The sequence below is a fragment of the Phyllostomus discolor genome, chromosome 7 (assembly GCF_004126475.2).
Source record: "Phyllostomus discolor isolate MPI-MPIP mPhyDis1 chromosome 7, mPhyDis1.pri.v3, whole genome shotgun sequence".
Taxonomy (NCBI): domain Eukaryota; kingdom Metazoa; phylum Chordata; class Mammalia; order Chiroptera; family Phyllostomidae; genus Phyllostomus; species Phyllostomus discolor.
Window position 1 is genome coordinate 120,911,484 of NC_040909.2, and position 24,575 is coordinate 120,936,058.

General features: G+C 37.1%; 1 protein-coding gene across 1 annotated transcript in view; it reads right to left on the reverse strand.

Annotated features, from left to right (window-relative positions):
- The window catches only part of CSMD3 (CUB and Sushi multiple domains 3), an 893,237-nt gene that overhangs the window by 414,194 nt on the left and 454,468 nt on the right, over positions 1–24,575 (reverse strand). Inside the window, 2 exon segments of the mRNA XM_028533680.2 lie at positions 5,621–5,733; positions 20,185–20,288. Coding sequence (XP_028389481.1) covers positions 5,621–5,733; positions 20,185–20,288 — 217 coding nt within the window.

Consider the following 24,575-nt stretch of genomic DNA (forward strand, 5'->3'; position numbering starts at 1 on the left):
TATATGTCTTCTGGTGAGGTGTCTGTTCATGTCTTTTACCCATTTGTTAAATTTGATTTGTTCATTTATTTATTGAATTTTAAGAACTCTTTGTACATTTTGAAAACAGTTCATTATCAGGTATATGTTTTGCAAATATTTCCCACCATTCTGCTCATTCTCTTTACATAGTCTTTTGCAAAGCAGAAGATTTTAATTTTAATGAAGCCTAGCTTATTTATTTCTTCTTTCATGGAATGTACCTTTGGTGTTATATCTAAATATTCATTACCATACTCAAAGTCATCCAGGATTTTTCCTATAGTATCTTTTAGGAGGAGGGGTATAATTCCACATTACACATCTGTCCAATGATTTTATTTGTACAGTTCTGCACTATAGATTCAGGTCTATGACACATTTTGAGTTAATTTTTGTGAGGGGTGTACAGCCTATGGCTTGATTTATTTTACGTATATGCATGTCAATTGTTCCAGCACCATTTGTTAAAGAGACTACCTTTGCTCCACTGTATCGCCTGTGTTCCTTCACACAGTTTAGTTGATTATATTTATGTGGGTTTGTTTCTCGTCTTTCTGTTCTGTGCTATTGATCTATTTGTTCATGTTTGATTCTTGTATGTGCCCTGACAGGAACCTTGCAACCTTGCATTATACGGACAATGCTCTAACCCACTGATCTACCCAGCCAGGACCAACACATATCCAAAATAAAGAAATATGTGTCTGACTGAATTAAACTGAAATATAGACATTCACTTTTTTACAAGTTGAGAGAATTAAACAACAAAGAGATGACAAGTGTGTTAATCAGGATTCATTTAGTTATAAGTGACAGAAGTAGAATTCCCCACGGCTTAAACAAGGATAGGTTTATAGCCTCACACAATTGGAAAACCAAGGTATAGTGTTCCCTTTAGGCATGCAGGGTTTCAATTATGTCCACAGTACTGTGTTTCATTCCTCCATCTGTTGGTTCTGCCTTGGCTCTGTTGACAAGTTTCTGACACAAGGTAACAAAAGTTGGCCTTTCTTGGCACCAAGTTAAATGGCCCTTAAGAGTTTACAAGCTCAGAAAAAAGATTTGTTTTCACCCAGAATCTATATCAATTCCCCCTCCTAAAATGACAAGTGTATCAAGGGAGTTTTGGTTTGTCCAACCCAAACCTTAGAGCCATACGGAATTAGAAGAGGTCAGGCTCACTGAAGCTGAGGGAGAGCAGTTACTCAAAGAGAGTGGAGTGATTTCTGAGGAGGCAAAAGAGCAGGTGAAGACAAAGAGACAGGAAAAGTTACTCCTTGAAATTAATGTGTGCTATAAACATAGCATCTAGAAAGATATCTTTGTTAATTTTTCAGAAAGTGGTTTTTGTAAAACTAAATATATGTGTCAATATATTTGAAAATTATTACTATGACTTAGGGCATTTTGTAACAACATTAAATGACCAACATTAATTCAAGAAGAGTTTTGAAGAGATTTATAGCCACTGGGGGGAAAATAAAATTTGCTAAGTATTTACATTTAAGGTAAAATTACCAAATGGTTTTATAGCTAGGGTCTTTCTTCCTCTTAAAAAGACCTGTCACTTTTATGCTATTCAAAGTATTCCAGAGCACTGAACTACTTCCTTAGTCATTCTTTGAAACCACAATAATCCTAAAACCCAACTTTTACGAAACTAGCATAAAAAGAAACTCTAGGGCTCGGTCAAAAAAGGTGAAGGGATAAAGAAGTACAACCTGGCAATTACAAAATAGTTGCAGGGATGTAAAGTACAACATGGAGAATATGGTTAATAATATTATAATAACTATGTATGGCACCAGGTAGGTACCAGAGGGAAGGGGAGTGGGGAGTTAGTAAAGCAAAAATACAATCAAATACCTGGTGACAGAAGATGTGACTCTGGTGGCCAGCACACAACACAATATACAGATGTTGTAGCATAGAATTGTATGTTTGAAGCCTATATGATTTTATTAATCAATGTTGCCCCAATAAATTTCATTTAAAAAAAACAAACACTGCCTCAGGCAACTTGCAAACAATATTTAAGGATTAAAATGCATTGTTTGAAAAAATGCCCTGACTGGTGTGACTAAGTTGGTTGGGCATCATCCTGCAATGCAAAAGGCCGTGGGTTCAACTCCTGGTCAGCTCACATGCATGGGTTGTGGGTTCAGTCCCCAGTTGGAGCATGTGCAAGAGGCAACCAATAGATGTTTCTGTCTCACATAGATGTTTCTCTCCCTCTCTCTCTCTGCCCTCCCTCAATAAAAATAAATAAAATCCTAAGATAATATGTTATAAAAAACAACCTAAGTTATATAATTTAGTCACTACCTTTAAATGTTTAATTTAAAAAGAATCTATATAATAAAATATGTTTAATTTACAGGAGAGCTACATTTAAAACTATGTCATACAAAATCTACAGGTGACAAAAAAAGAAGTTATCTTTAGATCAGAACTGGAAAGCTATTTTAGCAGGTGTTCCATTTAGAACCAACACACTACTTAACAGAGAGCATGATAATTATGAAAATTATTTTTAGTAGGCTAAGTTGCTGAAGCTATCTGCACATCAAAATCTGAAACTTCGCAAAATGAATGCTGCTTTAACTTTGAGTTCAGCTTTTAAATAATGGAGAATGTAAAAATGAGATTTTCATTGTAGAAAAAAAAATTCATGGTAAACAAACTTTTGAGGACATATTTTATCCTATATTACATTATGTGATTTAGGTTAAATCATTTGTTCAGCTTTATTGAACAGTCATTAATCACCAACAGTGACAAAAAGGGGGTTGCTGTTGGAACAATAAAGATGAGTATGGCATTGCCATCTAGTTATGGGTTATGTAATATATGAGGGGGACCCAATACAATGAAATTTTTTCCTGGAGGATGGGTAAGCGTTCTAGGGACCCGTCTGTATCAGTGTCCTAGCCGGCATTGTTATGAGGGGCTGCATTTGGTTTCAGTGAGTTTTTTCTTGAAGACTATTTCAACCTGTTTCCCATTTCACAAGGGGTGATTTATGAGCGCATCTGCCCACACCACACTGAGTGTCCAGCAGTTTTTGTTCAAAAACCACAGGACCCCTCTGCTCCCACTCCTTATTCAATGGATCTCACCCTGAGTGACTTTATTTTTGTTTATTCGCCTGGATGAAAAAAGTCCTCAAAGGGGGAATGTTTTGTGGATGTGGAAGAGGCAAAACAACAACAAAATGGTAAAAGCACAAAAATGCATTAAAATCAACAAGTTCAAAAACTGTTTTGAGCAATGGGGAAAAAGTTCTCAATAAGTATATTGCATAAAATAAAGGGTAATTTGAGGGTGACTGAAGTTTAAACATATAAGAACAAATGCACAAATTTTTAATAAATAAATTCAGTTTTGGAGTCCCCACTCATCTATAAGGGGAGGTTTTATAAAACTGAAGTGTTCTTTTATAATAGGTGGGATTATGGAAAACTCCAGAGAAGAAAACATATTTGAACTTTCTCTTGAAGGGTGAGTAATGTGCTGTTGAATTAAAATTAGAAGAGGGATTCAGGCAGAATTTACTGAATGCCCAGAGGAGAAGTGTGAAACAGCTTGTTGGGTTCAGAAAATTGTGAATAATTGGATAAAAAATCGATTGTGTGGAGGAAGACAAAAACAGTGTGAGAAAGCTGAAAGATAAGATCCAGGGAGGTTTCCGACTCTAACTCCAGACAATGAAAAGTTACGGAGAGTAAAATCGTAATAGGATGACCTTTTTGCTGCATGGAGAGCACCATTAGCAGTGTGGCGGTTAGATTGGAATGAGCAGAACGCAGGGAGGGAGGATCAGGGCATTATTCACTGAGAATCAAATATCTCATCTTTGAGGACATTTGTGTTTGAATAGTTGGGTACATTTTCCTCAGTCACTGTATTATGATCTTCCTGAGAGAGATAATACCTGGCTGTTCCTTCTGCATTCAACAACTCATTCTGTAGTTGGCACATAAACAGATCCTTAGGAAATATTTTTCTGAGTTAGTCTTATTGAACGCTGACAAAAAGAAAACAAAATCATGGTAATTTTTGTGCTATTTTGCAATGGCACTTTTAGCTCTTGAGCTACAGAGGAGTGAAGAGCTTTGTAAATACCAAGAGACTCTCCTGCTGCTCCAACCTGTTCATGAGCTTTAGTGGCTGTGTTCTCTGTTGAAGCACTGCCATTGATGATGAATACAGTTTCTACCGTTTGAACGACTAGGTTTTCTGGCAGGTAACCTTCATGGGGCAAAGAAAATAACAAAACCAAGAGGAATATAAGGATGCCAGGTTCAATTAACCATTTAGAGGGGAAACAAATGAGGAAAAAAAAAGAAAAATCAAGATGTAGATACTTTCAACATAGGCTGACCACTCTTTAAATTCTGTAACATTATTTCATTTACTGAGGATAGACGTGGATTTTAAATGAAAGAGAAGTATATTTTAAATTATAATCAGGCTAACCCTTTTACTTTTTTAAACTGACATTTATATAGATTTTATGGACTATTCAAATTAATATAGTGCCAAATTTAGTTACAAGTTAAACACACAGATTGCATATGTCCGGTTTCCTTGACAACATCAAGCATTCATTTCCATGTGTCCGGATACAAAGGCATGACAAGCCAATGTTTAAAGAAGGAAACTCTGAGTAAAAATTATTATTATGCAAGTGAGAGAATTTTGCATAGCCATTGTTTAAATGATAAGCTAGAGAATAATAATCTTTACCACAAAAGAAATAATAAATTCAAGCGACATAATGTTCTGATGAGCTCTTTTACATTTCCATCCTTTAAAGCACGGGTTTTAATGGAATTTGTCAACATTTACATATTTCTTCAGTCATAATTCCAAATTAGCATTTCTAATATGCACGTTGTGTATATACATCCATTGTTTCTAACTTTAAACCAAGGTTCATCGTGTTCAAGGTATTCATGATTTCACACTGCTTGCATCTATCTCTTATAAATGGAACTAGAAGAGAAGATTTTGTTACACACATGTAATTAATCATCAAGCTGTCACTACCAGCACCGGGATGGGCTGTATCAACTTCACCCATTTGTGGTGTATGAGTTACATAGGAGTTAATAATCTAAACACTAAGTCTAGGTATTTGATCTGAGAGAGCCAGTAAAAGATTACCAAAAATTACCTAAAATTCTTTGAGATATTAAGCCCTTTACTTGCTATTTAAGAGTTTAATAAGTAGTTTAGACATATATGTCTATATATATATATATTTTTTTTGGCCAGGGACAGTGTATGAGGTGTATAAAACTTCACTGTCTATTCTGGGAAAGGCTAGGAGTTGAGGGACTAAAGCATAGGGCTAGTATTGTGGTCCAGGGGAGACATGGTATATGCAAAGTAGACACATTCAAATACAACTGTTTTGTGTAAAGAAAAGTGAACTAAACATTTGTAGGTAGCTCAAAAAGGAAAACATTTTTTAAATATATCCTTGCTTGTATTCTGGAAAACGTATTTTGTAGATGCAATTAAACTAGAATTTAAAAGCATTTTCTGGTGGTATTAAGATAACATATTTCCCATAGCAGCAATTCATCATTACCTTTGTAGTTAACCTTGAAGCCAACGGACCCGACACTTTCATCTGTTTGAAGGTGCAGCCACATTTGGCTACTCATGCTCACTATCAAGTCTGGCACAAAGCTTCCAGTCAGCCTAAAAAGAGAGGGTTGAAGAAGAGTGAAATGGACTATTAAAACATTCTCTGTAGGCAAATTATGAGAAAAAACATGTTTCTCAATACGTTCTTGGCTAGAAAAAAAGAAGCTGTCAGATAAGTTTACGACACTATGCACTGATATAACAGAGCAAACACAATTTAATGATCAGGTTTATTACAAATAAGTACCATTTAACGTGTTTAACTAGCTTAGCTCTTGCATACTCCTGAGGCAACAAATTAAATTTTAGATCATCGGAGAAGTGCATACTTCTTTTTGAGCTGAAAAGAAAAGAAGGATCTATAAAAATCTTTAAACTTAAAAAAAGAGCACTAGGGGTTTTAACCTTGCAAGTTTCACAGAACTCTTATTCTAAAAAATATTGTAAAAAATATTTAAGCACTGTGAAAAACAATAAAATGTTAATTAATGTAATATAACCCTTTGCAATACCACTGTTAGGCTAGCTATGTCATGTATGTTTTGCTGCAAATATTTTTTACTTTAAAAACCATGCTGCTAATTTCACATAGCATCACTAAATCTATGCATTAATAATCTTACTCAGTAATGCTCACTTTTATAACCCAAACAAGGGACATTATTTCATGTTTCCTCTGTCACTAAAAATGCTGTAGTCACATACTTGAAACAAAGCCAAAGGTCATATAAAGGAGGTCAGCAAATAAGTAAATAAGATCTTGGGGGGAAATGGCTATCAAGATTAGAAAGAGAAAAAAAATGGACTCCCTGATGAGTGAAATACTCATATAGCTAGGGAATTCTAAATTATATTTTAAAAATACATGTGTTTAAAACAAGAGATTACCCTGTTTACCTACTTTATTACTGTAACCACGAAGAGAGCTGAAAAAGTACATTACAACTTGTCAGCCCTTTCCCCTCCGCACAGCGGCGGGCGGCTGTCGCTGGGCAGCGCCCCTCCCTGGTGGGCTGGAGGAAGGGCTCCCTCGGCTGCTGACACCACAGAAACGCGTGGTCTGAGCAGCTCGGTCCGTGGGCCTTGGGTTTCTAGGAATTGGTTTTGCTGCTCTGTCATTTCGTACCAGCTCCTCCTTTCCCTGCTGCCTGCCACCCAGATCGTTCTTCCTATGCCCCCTTTGTAGGGTAACTTCCTGCGTGTCCGTTTTCTTCGTGAAGCCCACCAGCCAAGTGTCCGGATGGCCAGGAGGTATGCGGGAAGGGAGTAGTCCAAGCAACGTTAGCACCAAGCGGAGCACCAGTGGATGTGGCTGGCGGTGGGGAAATCAAGTTTAAAATGTATGTATCAGGCTGTATACAGAGATGGCGATTACTCTGGGTGGTAAATAACACTCCTTTAAGCCCGATTTTACGGAATTGTCATTCATGCAAGTGCCTGACCAACTTGCTAGCCAGAGAAGGATCCTGGAGGTGACGCCAGCTGAGGTGAAGAGTTTGCATCCACTGGTTTAACTTGAGTGGATGATGATAGTATTGAGGTTGTTACTGTTTCACCCCCAATTCTCATGGAGACAGAACTGGAAGAAATTGTAAACATACATTCTACTGGTGACTCAACAGCCACGCCCATTTCCATGGAGCCTGCCCCAGTGTAGAGTGACCACCCTAACCACCTTGCAGTGAATACCACAATCACTAAAGCAGATTCTAATACCACAGTGAAACCAGCATGTCCAAGTGACCTTCAAAACCTTGGTGCTAAGACTTCTGTGACTATATCTGCCCATCAGACTATTTTAAACAAAGTTTCATAGACATTTGATCTTAAACTTGGCAATCAGACACTTAAACCAGAGAGACGGAAGTTAATTTTAATGACTTAAAATTAAGTCTGGGCAAGTCTGGTTCACCAATAGTTTTAGCACTGCCCCATAGCCAACCACCCCAGGCTCAGAAAGTTACAACTCAGGCCCAGGGAGCAGATGCTAAGTTAGACCAAGGCAGCAAACTAAAGCACTAGTTACCACTAGAGAGAGGCTGGAGGTGCGACCCTCAGTGGTGTCTCAGCACTGACCCCAGGAAATAAACTGACTAACACTACAACTAGCCCTCTGTGTTACAGACCCAAAAGTTAAAAACAGTACAAGAAAAAAAAGGTGGGGGCTTATGAATTAAAATGTTTGTTAAACATCAAGTTGATTGGTAGTTGTGTTTGTAGGGTGATTCATTACTTAGTTGTTAGTGAATTCCTTTGAATACTGTGTTTGGTGATTTGTGTGAGTGAGTGTGTGTGTGTGTATGTGTGTGTAAAGTTTGATGTGTCTAATCCTTTGAATATTTTTGCTAGAGAAGTTAGGGCAAACTTAATTTTGGTTAAATTCCAGATTAGTGTATTCATATCTTTTTACTCATTTTTTATTATTGTTCTAGTACAGTTGTCTCCATCATCTTCCCCTCCACTCCACCCCCCCACCCATCCCTGCCTCCCACCCTTTTTACTTATTTTTAAATACATTTTATTCTTAGTAATAGTTTGATTACAAGGATGTTCTGCTGGTATAAAGATGCCAGACTTACTCATGGGCTGTCAAAAAATCTTGCAGACATAATTTTTTCAGTTAACAGATGGCCGAAGTCCAGGAAAACTTGCTGCTCTAAGAAACTCTTGGAGCTAAAAATAGTACATAGTAGCCAGTGTGCGCTTCCTTTGGAGTTCACTGTCCATTGCCATCACTCACCTTTGCATTTTAGAAAAGGCAGGGCCATGTGATGGAAGGTAGTGTACAGGCTTTCAAGGTGGACCAACTAGATTTCGGTGGCTTGTCTGCTACTCTACTACCTGTAGGACTTTGGATAGGTTACTTATCATCTCTGAGTTTTTGACTTTAGCTGGAACATGGCTATTTGATCATGATGAAATACATAGTAACAGCGAGTACTTGATGTAGTTCTCAAGATTTTGAGGATCCTTCAAAATGGTAGCAATCATTAGTATGAATAGGACCTTAACATAGAAGGTTAACAGAACATTTATTAAATAGTTTCCCAGTTTTCATGCCCAAATAGTCCTTTTCTGGTGACTACTCTTAGAAATACAATGATCCACTTAAGATGAGGGAACATAAATACATTTCCTGTTTGAAAGAGTCACATTTTTAAAAAAAGGAGGAGGCATGAGGTAGAGAACTAAAGCAGTGGTATCAGGAGATAAGGAGGCTCAGGAATGATCCACTCTCAGCTGATATCAGAAATAACGTTTGGTTACTATGTGGGCAAAGTATTAGAAACTTCTTTTTCACGGGCTTTTCATTTAAGAATTTGATAAGATTTCTCAGACCTCGCAACTTGTCCATGTCCCTCTGCCACTGCTAACCATTCAGTGTTCTTTCCTTTTTTATCCATTATCATCTCAGTTATCTCTGACTTCCTTTCACTTCTTTTGATGAGGGTATCTTGAATGACATATCCTATCACCATCAAGTATCTTGTCCTCGGATTGTTTTTTAAACCAGTTTTGAACCTTGTTTTTTATTGGTTTACCAAAGTATATCCGGCCTTGGGGATATGGGTCATAACCATGTCACAAGAAGCCAATAATATAAATCCGAATGCAATATTTTCATTTACAACACCAATGTAGACACACGATTTTCATGACCGATTTATTTGTATCCACTAGTTTTCTGCATAATCACCTAAGTGCTGACAACAAAACAAACATTGAGACCAAAAAAAAGAATTTTACGTAAAGTTTCCCTTCGTAATAAAAAGGATTCTCTGAGAGCATCTCTTGGATGGAGGCTATACTATGATAGACCAGGAGAGGGCAGCATGGAGGAACACATCCTTGAAGTGACCATGGCTGCAAAATGCCAGCCGCCAGAAACTGTAACATATCATCAGTGGACTGCATGGGCAATGTAACTACAGCACCAGTGTCCAATGTTACAGGATTTATGTGAATCTGTCACAAAGAAACCCAGTTAAATATCATGATTTAATTATGAGATTATACATGACTGGGGAAAATTGTGGTTGTTATGATATAAAGATCTTATAAGATACTATAAAATTTTAGATTATAGTTATTTCTTACTCACAAAGCAAGTTTCAAATTACTATAATATAAAAGATGCACAGGTAATTCTCCTTTGTAATATATGTATGTCTATCCATATGTATATGTCTACATACTGCCATTTATTTGAAAACACCTTGCAATTAAATGTTGTAGCATGTAAATGTTTAATTTCCAAATTGGTTAGTTAATACATTCTAGTCTTTTGAGCTACAGTAGAGAAAGAAGTTTATGGACAAGAGTAAGAACTAAAGTCAGAGATGGCAGAAAATAAAATAAGTCCATTATGAGATGGGCATGAGAGCTTGAAACAGTAGCATGTGTATTAGATCCATTATATCAAATATGCCAACAGTCCCTCTCACAGAAGATTTTAAAGAGGTGTACAAGTGGAAATTCAGTTATTTCTCTTTATTATATCTTCTTGTATCCATTCTGTCAGAAATGTTACCAGACAAAGCCTTCAGCGTGGTAATTTTGTCAGTTCATAAACAACTAATGCATATAGTCTAAACCATTCCCTCGCTCATTTATTTTCCTGTTGGTCACGATTCTACCTAGCTCACTACTCATTTGTGGTGTACAAGTAAGTGTAAACCTAAACTAATAATAAATAAAATAATAATTTTCCTATGCTAGAAAGACAAACATCCCCTTTCGTTTAGCAGTCCCTTTAGAAAACTTGACATTATAAATGCTATCTGTTACTTTCGAATGGATGGAATCTTTTAAGCTAAATGAGCCCCTTGCCAATTCTGCATGCCATGAATGCTTTTCTTGGAAGCCTCGGGACCCTCTCTTTGAAATGTGACCCTGAAAGAGGATGTCACCCCGTCTCCCTGTTTCTGTGGAAATTTAAGTTCAGCCACAGAGCTGTGATGTAACACCCTGTTTGTCATAAAAATAGAACTTGTATTTCTTCTTTGGATAAGAATGCTAAATGTGTATGTAATGGAGAGACTGCCTCTGCTTGACTATACAAAAAGTTGAGGTTTATTTCTCTTAGCAATCTCCTGAACAGATAACCTGGGATGCATATCACTGTCAGGTTTAATGCTTATTTAATATTTAAACCGCTTCATTGTTTTCTATGCTTGGTGGAGAAGGTTCACTGGGATGGCAGGCGATTTAAGTTTGAATGGTATTTCCCCAACAATGTGATGATGAGGGTGAGAGGCAAATGGCATTTCTAATGATGTGGACCAGTGGAAGTTCGTATGGCCACAAAAAGTCACGTAAGAGGCCCTGGGTTAAACAAAGTCTCTCTTCTAGTGCTCTGCCCTTTTGGAATACTAGCCAGATGAATTCCCCTCTCCAAAGTCAAGATTTTACTGTTGAGTAAGCACGGGTAAACTGGGCTCTCAAATGCCATCAGGATCATAACTACTTTTGATGAAGGGAAACTATGGGAAGCCAGGAATGTTGCTGGCAGTTCTCTCTTAAACTGTTAAACTCCTCTGTCACATTTGGAATGCATGTAAGAACCCTGCCTTATAGAATGTTTGAGGGTTTTTGGAGGACTCCATTCTAAGTAAACAATTACTGGTATTTATTGCACGGATATCATCCTAAGAAGAAAGTTAAAAATGACTTGGATAGCCAGCGGGGAAGAGAAGAATGGAAGAGGGAATGTGAGAATTAAAAGTACTTTCTCTTTCACAGCAACCTTTTCTTCTTTTCTTTGCTATTTATACTCCCTCTGTTCCCCCTACACCTCTTTATCCTTTCTAGCCTCGAATACACCCTGGGAAGAGAAAAGTGGTGGTTTGTTAGATATATGGTCCCATTTGTTAGTGGATTTCTCTTCAAAGAAGGATGAGGACACAACTCCTTTGGCTGATAATGAATTACCTGTCTTGTGCGCCTCATATCCTAGCCCTGAGCGCACACTCTATCACAGTGTGGATGCTGTCTCCATACATCTTGTATCTGGGAAAGCAGAGATTATAAACGGATAAGTTTAGGGAGTAGTTGAGAAACTTGTGGAAAAGGGTGATCCCGATACAAAGGCAACGTGATGCAAATCAGTTTTCCTAGGTAGTTGGAAAAAGGCAAAACTTTAAAAAAGTTTTATGTGAATGAATATACCAACATGAGAAAAAAGCCAACAAGGTGTGTAAGTGCACGTTTCTCTTGTTAACATGTGAGAAAGATGAGCTTCCTTATTTGATCACCAGTGACGCCGATGCCGTTGAGAATCTGCCCAGCATGGCTGCTCACTGATACCATTCACATGAAAGCTTTCCCTGGTCCCTGGAAGTCTGAAGACATCCCTCACAGTGATTTTAATTCAGACCCCCACGCTTGCACATGTGCACAGGCTATTGTGTGAAACTCCCTAAGCAGCAGGCTGTGCTCACTTGATGTCACAAGCCTACTGGGGACCACAAGATGACCCACCACATCAAGGAGTAGCCGACCATTCACCACCCTCCACAACTGGAGAACTCAGGGCTTGGGAGACCACTGGAAGAGATCGCCCAGAGCCTTTCCTCTAAAGGGGAGCTGGGACAAACTGAAGTGTTATATACTCCAAAGGAGGTGACTGACCCATTATTTTCCATCAGCAGATTTGCTGAGAGATTCTGAAAATTTAGATGCATGGATCCAGGGGCAGATCAAAATCACCCTCTGGTCCTATCCACCTTTACCTTGGCTCTCTTGCTGATTAGCCAAACTTAAATTTAAAAAAAGATGGCAGAATAGCAAGGTCAGACAGTTACCCAAATCTTAGCAGCATTTATTCAGTTTTGAGACAACCTAAAAAAATATGAAGCCCTGGCTGGGGTAGCTCAGTGGATTGAGCGCGGGCTGCGAACCAAAGTGTCGCAGGTTCGATTCCCAGTCAGGATACATGCCTGGGTTGCAGGCCATGACCCCCAGCAACTGCACATTAATGTTTCTCTCTCTCTTTCTCCCTCCTTTCCCTCTCTAAAAAAATAAATAAATAAAATCTTTTTTAAAATATGAAGAAAAAGAAGTTAAAAACAGGTGTGTTTACTGTTCAGTTAAAAATTATTTGCTGAAGAAAATAACCTCCATTCTGGCCAATCTAGAAAAGAAGCAGAGGAAGAAGCTGGAACATTGGAAAAGGAACTGGAGAGAGGAGATTCCAGATGACACAGACATTACAGAAACAGGACATCAGGAAAGGGCATGATTAACCGATGGTTTACAACTAACTGAGAGAATCTCAGAGGTAGAAACTGATAAAGAAGATGTTTCAATAACTCTCTCTCCAGTTAACATTCTCTTGCCCTTGCTGGTAGACACTGGTGCAACTTATTCTGAAATTTATCTGGAAATTCCTCACTTTCCTTCTGACTGGTTGTTGGTATTTTGAATACACTTTATATTTGTGAGTTTTGTTTGTTCTGTTTTTGTCCTGTGGTTCCCAGGTGAAGTCTGTGAATGAGAAAGGTGTTTTCTCACTGTCTATTACTTCTCATGTAAGCCTATAGTGAAAAGACCTCCTGTGCAACTCAACTACCATATTATACACTCCACAAGGAGGGTTTGGGTGGGGTGCCCTGGGGAAAAAGCATCCAATTTGCTTACTGAAAGAAAATGGATCCAGCAGAGAGCCGCAGCCTCACACACCGCTGGACAAGCAGCCTTGAGCAGAAACAAATTACTGCATCACTTTTTGGCCTTATAATATGCAACATTGGTTTAATCTGAGATGTAGAACCAATAGAAATGGCTCGTTTCTCAAAAGCATAAGCCATGGCCACCTGTCAAACAATGCCCTCTGTTGAGAGCTCAATTAGAGGAAATAAATGCAGTTGCGAAAAGAATGAGAAAAAGGAGGAGCAGTTTTAAAAGAGCATTCATCCGCTAGTACCTGTGCTGCTAAATATTCAGTAAAGGAGGAAGGTAAATTTGGTAAAGAAGGCTGACCTTTATGCAAGATCTTGAAGAAGAAAATAAATTAATTATTCCACTAACACCTGTAGCTCCTAACACTGGACCATTATAAATTTGATACCATCCTCTTCAAAGGTTTTCTGCAATTTACCTATGCTCTGCTTTTTTTGAGGAGGAGAGGGGGGAATTTTGTTCCTGTAATGGACAAGTCTAAGTTTTCATTTGCTTTTACTTATAAAGAGTCCCATATTTGTGGCAAAGTTTTTCTCAAGAGTTCCAGTACTCTCCTATATGTCTCTAGTCATTTACAAAAATACAGCTTAGCAAAAGCTAACCCACCAGAAGGATCTGTAAGAATTCATCATACAGATGGTTTGCTGGTGGAGTCAGACACTAAGGAGTGAAGCAAACCTGACTCCTTGTCCTTGTTACAATCCACCCTTCATGGAGCATAATGCATCACTAGATAAGCAGGGTTATTACTAAAATGAGGTAAAATATTTAGAGCACTTGTTGTTCTTGAGGCCCCCAAAGAGTTGGCCCAATTTGAAGATGAAATTCCTATTACAAACAACAACAACAACAACAACAACAAACTGAGGCAATTCTGGTGACTAGCAAGATATTGGAGACACTGCATTCCAGCTTTTGCAGTGTGGGAAAAACTTCTGATGGAGCAACTGCGTGATAACTTCTCAGATCTTCGGATCAAGCCTGTGCATTCTGAAGAGGCTTGTGACCAAAACTTGTTATGGTCTTGCTTTTGGGGATTCCAAATTTTGTAAAGAATTTCTGCTTGTTTGGTCATGAAAATACAGGTGCTATTTTTGGAATTTTAAATCCCAAAGTTGGTTTTAGGCCACACATCGATAATGTATTCCATGGATCTTCTGGGGGCCACAATGCTGTGACAGCAGCAGACTGCCTATAAAAAGACCGAAACCCTCATCTTTAGTTACCAGACTTATTAGCATGCCAATGTATTGTAATAGCTATCTTATAAGGGCATAAAATCCAGACTATGTGAGTATGCCATCAGACTAGCTATGAACAAACATTAGTATTCAATCTCAACAGTGTGCTTGGGAGATTCAATCTCCTACATCTTGTTAGTCTTTTATGAGATCCTCATCAAACAGATGATCATGCTGTACAACAGGAAGAGAATTAGACAATAGGCCCTGGCCCAATTCATCTAGTATTCTTGTTCAGAACGCCGATTTAATGTTTGCTGATGGATCATGGACTCAGGATAAAAGTGGCCAACTTAAAGCTTTGCATGCTATAGTGACTTCTTCTGAAGATTTGAAAGTGTATATTATTCCTAGAATTAAACTGGCAAAACAGCCTAGTCGATAGTAGTAACAAGAGTTGCAATTCTTGCAGAGATTGGATAGCAGCCTAGTCCATAGCAGTAAGAAGAGAATTGCGACATGGCCGTGTGATATGTTTGATGTCTGTCATGAACAGAGGAAACTTGGGAAAATACAGCATTCTTTACTTTGAGAAGAAATAAAATATCTCACAGAAAACTGACAGCTGATTTGGGAGAGGCTGTACATCTGCCTGCTCAGACCCGCACTCCATTGTGGAGCTCCCAGGGAAACGTCCAAAGGCGATGATTTTGCTGATGGAGCTGTAAAAGCCGCTGTTCAACGTGGCAGACTTCAAACTCAGAAGCCTCACATTTAATATGACAAGCAATTTTTGTTATTTTCCAAGAATGCACTTTGCAGAAGAAAACTGAAAGGGAGGCTAAAATAAACTTTACTAAATTATGGGGATAATCCAACAAAATCATTGCTATGCTGCGATCCTTATTTCTCAGTTAATAATGTTGTGTCATCAACATGATCATCCAAGTAAAAGAGAGATTTTAAAGGCACTAGACCCCAACTATGTGCATCTAAAGATGAAGCTCTCCAAAACACATTAAAGACATGAGCAATGTGTCAACAGAATTCTTCACAGGACACTCCCTACATATAAGCAGGCAGTCTTCCCCAACCAACTTCACTGGAAATTGGTGGCTTTGGATTTTAGTGAATTAGTGCCTGTGGGTTGTAAGAGATTTTTGTCCAGTTATGGTGCATAGGATATGTGGGTGGTCTGAAGTCTTTCCCTCTTCAGAGGCCAATGCTAGGTTGTGGTAAAGTGATGCCTCTCTTAATTCACATATTTTCTATTTTGAGGACACTAGAGCATAATGAATCAGAGAGAGGAAGTTGTCTTATTTCCACTGTCATCTAGTAATTATGCAAATGTTTGGCAATTTCCATAAGTTGAATCAAAATCATTTGCTAAGATTTAGCAATATACTAGATTAAAATAGCCTATAACTTTATGGTGAACCTTGTTAAAAATGAGAACATCTCCTGGAAGCAAGCATTATAGATTTCCCTTTGAACTTATATTTGGTAGGCTAACCCATGTGGCTGTCAAAGGGAAAGAAATCCGAGGGGCTCCCACAAAGGACTTGAGGCCTAAATTTTCTAGAACAACTGATAATGGCACTGAACTCAACTCAAAAAGATATTCTAACAAACTTGTAATTCTCATTGCCTTACTGTCCTATTCACAGTAGTGTTTTTGTATTTACTTAATCAAACTTGACTAGACAACTAACATTTATTTATAACACTACATTTTTCTTTTTGTACTCCCAGTAATATTTCCCACAATCCATTTCTAAACAGCTCTAAATTGTACTTCTAACAGCCAAGAGCACCTTAACATTCCCCTCAGCTTTAGAAGAGCTTAAATTATGAGGGGTTTCTTCTAGACTGTAGACTCCTCTCTTGCCTTTTCTTAGAACATTACTTTAGACACCTTGCAATTATAAATCTTGTCTTGGTCCTTTGAACTGTAACATTTCTACAACCCAGGAATGTCTTTCTCAAGGACCTGGGAGTTATCCCTTTGAAGTACAGTGATCAAAGGAGATGGCACTCCAGATTCTGTCTCTGTGGGAGCGTAGGAACCCAGCTTTCACAGGCCACTATTAGAAAGCACAAATGGCCTGTTCACAGTGATTATTCGTCTACCTACAATTCTCTGGTACTTCTTCACTAGCTCACCCCAGCATTTAAAAACCATCCCGGCAATTGTCTCAGCAGATTTCCATTCCACTTGTCTTTCCTTCTGCAAAGGTCTAGACTCTTTCCAACAGTTGGGCCCTATCGACATAGTCCTGACTCCTGCTGCACCTGTCTTAAATACAGTCTTCCCTGATAGTTTTACTGGCCTGCCAGGATTTTCCTCTTACACAGTATTGACATGGTCTGTGCTTGTAAATGCAGCGATCCAAATATTGGCAGAATAAAAGCGAAACCATCTTCTTACTGTTTTTAATATCAAAGTAAAGTAACCAATATGCATCCAGATACTGAATCTCCAAATATGACACAAAGAAGTAGTTTTGATAGTTGGTTTGATTGGAAGGATGGTACAGGATGAAATGCATCTAATTAGGAGGCAGACAGAAATCTACCATTTACAGATCAAGACTGCAGAAGACGGGTCTAATGTTATTTGATTGACTTTGAGATACAAGTTCTCTACAGTCCAAGTATAGATAAATAAGTAAAAGTGGACATATATTATTCATGGGGATTTAATTGACTGTTATAATGATTGATTTACCCACATAAAAAATGGCCTGTAGGCTGGGTTTTTCCTCAAGACTTACAACAATTAGAGTCCTGTAAATTAAACACTGGAAGTTCCATACGTACCTTTAAATAGTGCCTCATAATAATGCTGGATAATGGTTCTGGGTATCTTTGTGTTTCCTGTCTGGGAAAAACTACTTGGAAAGATGGAATAATTATGGAAAGGACTAGGTTATCTCATAAATATAATGTTTCTTATGTTATTGATGTAAATTTGTCCTAAGAAAATTATTGGATTGTTAAAAAAAAACTCTTCATATAGTTTTAACATGTTTTAGTACATCTTTTCAAATCTATTACCTACAAACTTTAAAAAAATCTTTTTAAATATACTTATTAACAGGCAGAGTAACCTCAGTGTTCAAAATGCACCCTAATCTTTCTAGTTAGTCCTTTAACACTAGCATAAAAGCCCTAAATAAGTGAACTCAGAAATACCCATCAAGCACTCAAATACAATATGAAATAAAAGACAGAATCTGTTAAACTTCTATTAGGTTCAATATCTGATTTTCTTTATAATCACTCTAGACATGTGGGTGTATCCATTAGAAATAACAACTGTAGGCCTATATTACAACATATTTTTTGTATCACCCCAATATGTAATTTTTGACTTTTATGGAAACTCATTTAGCATTCTTTCTTCTAATGCAGTGCATTCAAGGGTGATTTATATGTTCATTTTGGATATATGAAATCTACTGAACCTGGCAATTGTTAAAAAAAATTACATTTAAAACAATCCCTGAAATTCCCCAGTAGGGTGACATAAGTAAGCAATATCACTTCACATGGTAGGATGGCTGTCATAAAGATGAGAAATAATACATGCGGGTGAGGGTGTGCGGGCAAAGGAATCCTGTGCACCGTCTCAGGCACATAAACTGGTATAGCCATTGTAAAACAACACGGTGGTCCCTCCAGGAATTAAAACTATAACTGCCATATGGTCCCGAAATCCCATTTCTGGGTATATGTTTAAAAACCTATTATCTTAAAGAGATACCTGTACTTTCATGGTCACTGCAGCATTATTTACAACAGCCAAGGTACAAAAACAACCTAAGTGTCCTTCAACAGATGAGTGGATCAAAAAAAAAGGTGATTAAATGACCTTTTTTTTTGTATGTAATTTTCAGTCCTTTAAAACCCTGTACATCTTCTGATCACATTAGCTCTATGGCTGACAATTTCTAATTCAATATTAGAAATATTGAATTAGAAATTGAATATTATGAATGGAAATATTCAATTGAATATTGAATATTATGCTATTAGAATTTAATAGCATAATAAATCTAAGCTATGGCATGTAAAATCACAAGAGAATCTAGGAGGAATTATAGATTATTTCTAGAAAGTATTTGCCCAGTGTAGTGCAATGTCTACCAGGCTCATCATTCTGATAAGAATGCTGAGGCTTTTAAGGGGTGGAGAAAGTATAATAAACAATTTCAGCACCACAGCCAAACAGGCAAACGATGTAAAATGCTGACCCTCTCATCCATCCTATCTTAGAAAGCCCAAAATGGAATCGTAGTAGGCTCAGAGACAGGCAACAAAGTCGTGGCTGATCAATGATGTCCCTGTTTCGGCGAGAGAAGGAGGTTGAACTTGAGGTCAAGTACGTACAAGGAAGGGCAGCTAAGAAGAGTAGAGTTTGTCTTTTGTTTTGTTTTAGTTTTATTACTTTTTTTCCTTGAAAGAAAATAACTAAAAGGGAATAATACTGGGGCCTATAATATACACATAAGGCAAATCCTTGGCTTTATTACAGGATGGAATTTGTAAAATTGACTGGCAAATATAATGAAAAAAGATAAAATAAAAGAACAAACTAAAATAAGCTTACCTTCGTTCAATTTGCACAGTAAGAAATGCATACATGATAAGCACATTACACCTAGAAGATGTATATGTTGAAAATGATTTTTTAAATATTTATATAAGTAGTTCTGAAACTTCTGGTGTACATAAGGATTACCTGGTGAGTGTATGAAAATGTAGATTCTGAGGTCCAAATCCCAGACATACTAATTCAATAAATCAGATATGGGAGTCCAGAAGTCTACATTTTAAATAGTTTCCCAGGTATTTTTTTTTGCAAAAAAAATGCACTCTGAGAAATATTGGCTTGATAAAGCTTGAAATGGAAATCAAGACTTATGAAAGAAATACTGAGAGAAAGCATACCTTAAGCTTTTGAAGTTCATAGCAAAGTAAACAATATACTTTCCCAGTAACTTTTCTTTATGCCAACAGCCAAGGTAGATACATGAAAGATAACCAAGGACCCAGCAATTTATACGTTCTTAATATTTTCCTTTTTGTAAACCTAAGTTCATTCTTTCAGCTCACACTAAGAGCTACACTTGGTCTGTTCTAAGTATCTCAATTCTGAGATAACTGCTGTTCATTGCTAGTTCACTATGTCAAGTTTCATTGCTGAGTACTTCAAGTTTCAAACCGCTGATAAACTCTCAACTTCAGATCTTGACAGCTAGGGAGAGTTTGCCACCAACAAGTGAGCAGCACTGACCAGTCTTCACAACCAGTATGAGTCTGTGGGGTCAACTTTATACTTCTTCTTTTTCTTTAATTTCTCCAAGAGCAAGGCTCTTTTCTAAAGTAAGGCCCAATCACCCACTTTCCAATTTCACCCCAGGCCTCCATTTCCAACAGGCTCCTGTCTGTCAATGCATCCTAAGAAGTTGTGTTTGGATGAAGTACATTCTGTCCCATACGATAGGTTGGTTAATCATAATAACTAAGGTTACTGAGCTTATTCTGTTGGTGGCAGTGAGACAGCAATAAAAAAGTAATAAGGATAAAAGTTTGTAAAGACCTGATAGGCAAAGTCAAGAATGAAATATTGAGAACTTACACTTGAAGCACTGTCCTTGGGTCTCCAACTTCCCCCCCATCACCAATTGTCAAAGTGTCATAGCCAATCTCCAAGTCAAATTCTTCAAAATTTATCTGGATAACCTAGCAATGAACAAAAACAAACATCTCACATATATAGCATTGTGTAATGAACACAAAAAGAAAGCAATGACAGAAAAATATTTAAATTGTACATCAGACATTTCATACTAAGGCAGCAGATCATGTTAGACTGTGGCTCAAGTTCAATTATTATAATTATCAGACAAATTTCACTTGCTCCATTGTATCTTCTGTAATAGTTTTTCAATGAAGTGGCATGGCTTCTGTTTATAGAATATTCATATAAAGTATTTGAAGCATGATTAATGCAAATCTACTTTGAGAGAGCTTTATAAAAAGTACATGTAGGTGGAGAGTGGTTTTCCATACATTTGCATATATTTTTATAACGCTAACATGAAGAAACACAGAGTATGCTATTTCCATTAAATAGTAGAGCTTAAAAATGCTACAGCTAAATTCGAATCTAGATCACCAGTTTTAAAGGTATCGGGGTCAGCGTCCAAAATAGCAACATATGAAGATCCTGAACTCACCTCCTCCCACAGACACACCAAGTTTACAACTATGTATGCATCATCCCCCTCTGGAAGTCATCTGAAATCTAGATGAATTGCTGTTCTCCACAACAAAGGGTAAAGGACCATGTCAGACGGAGGAAAGGAAGAGAGGAAGAGATACTCTCTCGTAAAAAAGCCCACCCCTGCCATGTCAACACACAGTAGGGAGGGCCCTCAGCAGACAGGCGCCTGTCCTGGAAGAGCAAAGGTTTGGTGCCCACACCTGGGACCCCAACCCCTGGGAGCTGCACCAGAGAGACAACCCCTACAACACCTGGCTTAGATAAGAAGCACGATACTTGCAAAAACACATTAAACCATGATAAATAATTCAGTATTATTATTAACTAAAACATACTCGTGCATTCATATTGTTTATGCTCCCATGCAAATACCCATACTTAATTAAATTACAATTCTTAAATTAGAAACATAATATTAAGAATAATGTGACTAAAAATCAATACAGTAAGAAATTACATAAATGCTATCCTATATACAATCAATTCTTAAGCGAAAATACATTTATAATAAAGTATTGTTTATCATGAGATGAAGAAAATGAGTGCTTTAAGTTATCAAAATTAGTAGAAAATAAATAAAAGGCATTTAATAATTATCATAACTATTTTTATCTTTGGTAACATAATTGTTTAAATTTTTATTTATTTATGTATGTATTTATTTAATTTTTGTTCAGTTACAGTTGTCCCACTTTCCCTCACTACTCTCCCCTGCCACGCCCCCTCCCCATGCTGCTCCCACAGTCACATAGGAATAAATGATAAAAAAAGAGAGAGATTTCATAACATGGTTTTTAAGAGCTATATAACAAAAATTTGTGATTATGACTCTTTTTTTAAGATTTTATTTATTTATTTTTAGAGAGAGAAGGGAGGGAGATAGAAAGAGAGAGAAACATCAATGAGTGGTTGCTGGGGGTCATGGCCTGCAACCCAGGCATGTACCCTGACTGGGAATCGAACCTGCAACACTTTGGTTCGCAGCCTGCGCTCAATCCACTGAGCTACGCCAGCCAGGGTCGATTATGACTCTTTTTAAAAGTGATTTTACATTAGCATTGACTAAAGCAATTGTTCAGTCAAATTTAAATATAGAATATATGAAACACTTAAATATACAATTTTCATGACTGCAATTAAAAAATTTGTTTCCCAGTTTTACCCTGAGTTAAATATAAACATTTTCAATTAATAATTCTCTTTCAATAGAGGTTTAGGTTGCTTCCCTTTTTCTGCTATTGTAATCAAGATGGTTATGAGCCATATTGAACATTTTCTGGTTCAAACACAAGTATATCTTTATGTTATATACTTAGGAGTATGATTTCGGTATAATAAAGCAAAAATTCAAATTCATAATATTGTGCCATGTGTTTTTCCAAAACGATTTTACTAATTTAAATTTTTACAACATGTGTACATTAGAATTTCATTATTTCTACCAATCTAGAGTATGCAAATAAGTGATCTTCTTTGCATTTTCTTCATTAATGATTAAGCTGCATGTCTTTTCATGCGTTTGCCATTTACATTTCCTTTTCTGCAACACAACTATTCGTAGTTCAGTTAAATTTGCCTTGGACAGCTGTCTGCTTCTCTACATTACAACAATTCTTTCTATCAGCGATTCCCCACAGTTTTCCATTACAGCACACAAAGGAAAGGACAGGCACAATGAGGTGAGCAGTGAAAGTTGTTCCTTCCCCCAAGCCCCACCCTGCTCCGCTCTGTCCCACAGAGAGCCAAGATCAATATTCCAGTCCTACCTGTAACTCATTCATAATGCACCATTCATAAAACACAACTGAGCCTGGCTCGCCTCTTGAGATCAGCTTTATATAGTTTGGATACTAATCCATTACATGTTATATGTATGTTGCAATGTCTTCAAGTTTATAGTCCGCTTTTTCACTTTTTGTGTTGTCTTTTGATAAGAAGAAATTATTAATTTTACTAAAGTTGGACTTGAAAATTTATTATAAGTAGCACTCCTGCACTGGCCTATGGTCCAAAGTCATAAAGACATTTTCTTTAAACCTTACTCTTTAAGAATTGACTTTTTTTGTATAAAGTATAAGGTAGGTATGCATGGTGAACAGAATTCTTAGATGACCCCCAAGATCACCCGTGACCATGGAGAAGGCTTGTATAATTACCTCCCCTGGAATGTAGGCAAAACCTATTAAAACATGGGGTATCAATCTCATAATGAGTTATATTATACAGATAATATAAGGGATATTGTAGATTTACAGATGTATTTCAGGTTTTTATTTAGTTGACTTAAGTTCAGCAGAAGGGAGATTGTCCGGGGTGGGCCTGACCCAGTTTGGGGAAGTTCTTTAAAGAAGGTCTGGAGCTGAGAGGCGAAATTAATCAGTTTGCCCTTGAAGGACGCACTGTGGCACTGTGAAGGGGTCCAGGTAGCAAGGAACAGTGGGTGGCCATTAGACACTGAGAACCTCAGTCATACAACCCCAGTAACCAGACTCTTCTAAGAACCAGGGAGCTGGGTCTCACTGTCTGTAATGAGATCACAGCCCTGTCCAATACCTTGATTTTAGTGTAGTGAGACTCTCTAAGAAGAGGATTCAGCGGACTTGTGCCTAAACCCTTCTCCCATGGAAACTGTGAAGTAAATTTATTCTGTTTCATGCTGCTGATTTGGGGTGATTTATTATACAACAGTGGAAACTGGCACAACACCACTTTCATTTTTTCTTTAATTCCAATATGAACAAGACATTGTCTCAGTACTTTCATTAAATAAACAGTATCCCTTTCCCCAGTGATCTGCATGGCAAGCTCTGACATACATCAAAATTCTATGTATCAGGGAGTTGGTTCTGGGGGCTCTAAACCCTATTCTCTGGATCAGGTTTTCCGCCCCTGAGCCAACACTAATTGGCTAAACTCTTATTTTTTATACATACACTGAATTTTTTCATTGTTATTATAAATAGTATATACTTTATACTGTCAACTGTTGGCATATAGAAATAAAATTTATTTTTGCTTATTGACATAATTAGTCAAATTGATAAGTTGACTTCAGCTTCTCTATTACTTAAAAATCTTTATAAAGTACCTGTATTTTCCTATATAATAAGCCTGCCTTTTGTAAATAACATTAAAGTCTAGCTTTTAAGCTTTATTCTGTATTCCTTTTATCTAACCTTCCTTGGACCTCCTGTATAAATTTTATGGGACTAGGTGATAGTTCACCTCATTAAAGTATATCACATTTAAAAGGGAATGCTCCTAAAGCTTCACCACTAAGAATATTGTTAAGTTAGATAATAGTTTATGAAACTGAGGAGGTTTGCTTCTCTGGTTTTCCTTGCTGATTTAGTATTAAAATTTAATATCATAAAATAAGTTGACAAGTGTACGCTTTCTTTTCTATCATGAAAAGCCTCCATAACTTTGAGAATACTCTATTTTTTTTTTGGAAGTTGAATAAAGCTATTCTGTAAAAACATCTTAGCCTCCTTTTGGGGAGCAGTAGTTGACGTTTTATTGCATGTTTATGTAATAGGTGTAGTCCTTTTGTTTTATTTATTTATTTCTTAAGTCAATTTAAGTTAAATTTTCTTTTTATTTTTCAAGCAAAGTAGAAGCAATGTATTTTACAGCAGTATTTTCTTCCAATGACTAGTAAATTCTCTCCCACCTCATATTAAAAAAAAAGCAGCTTCCCAAATTTAGCGATTACAGTTAAAATTCAGAGAATCTGTCACACT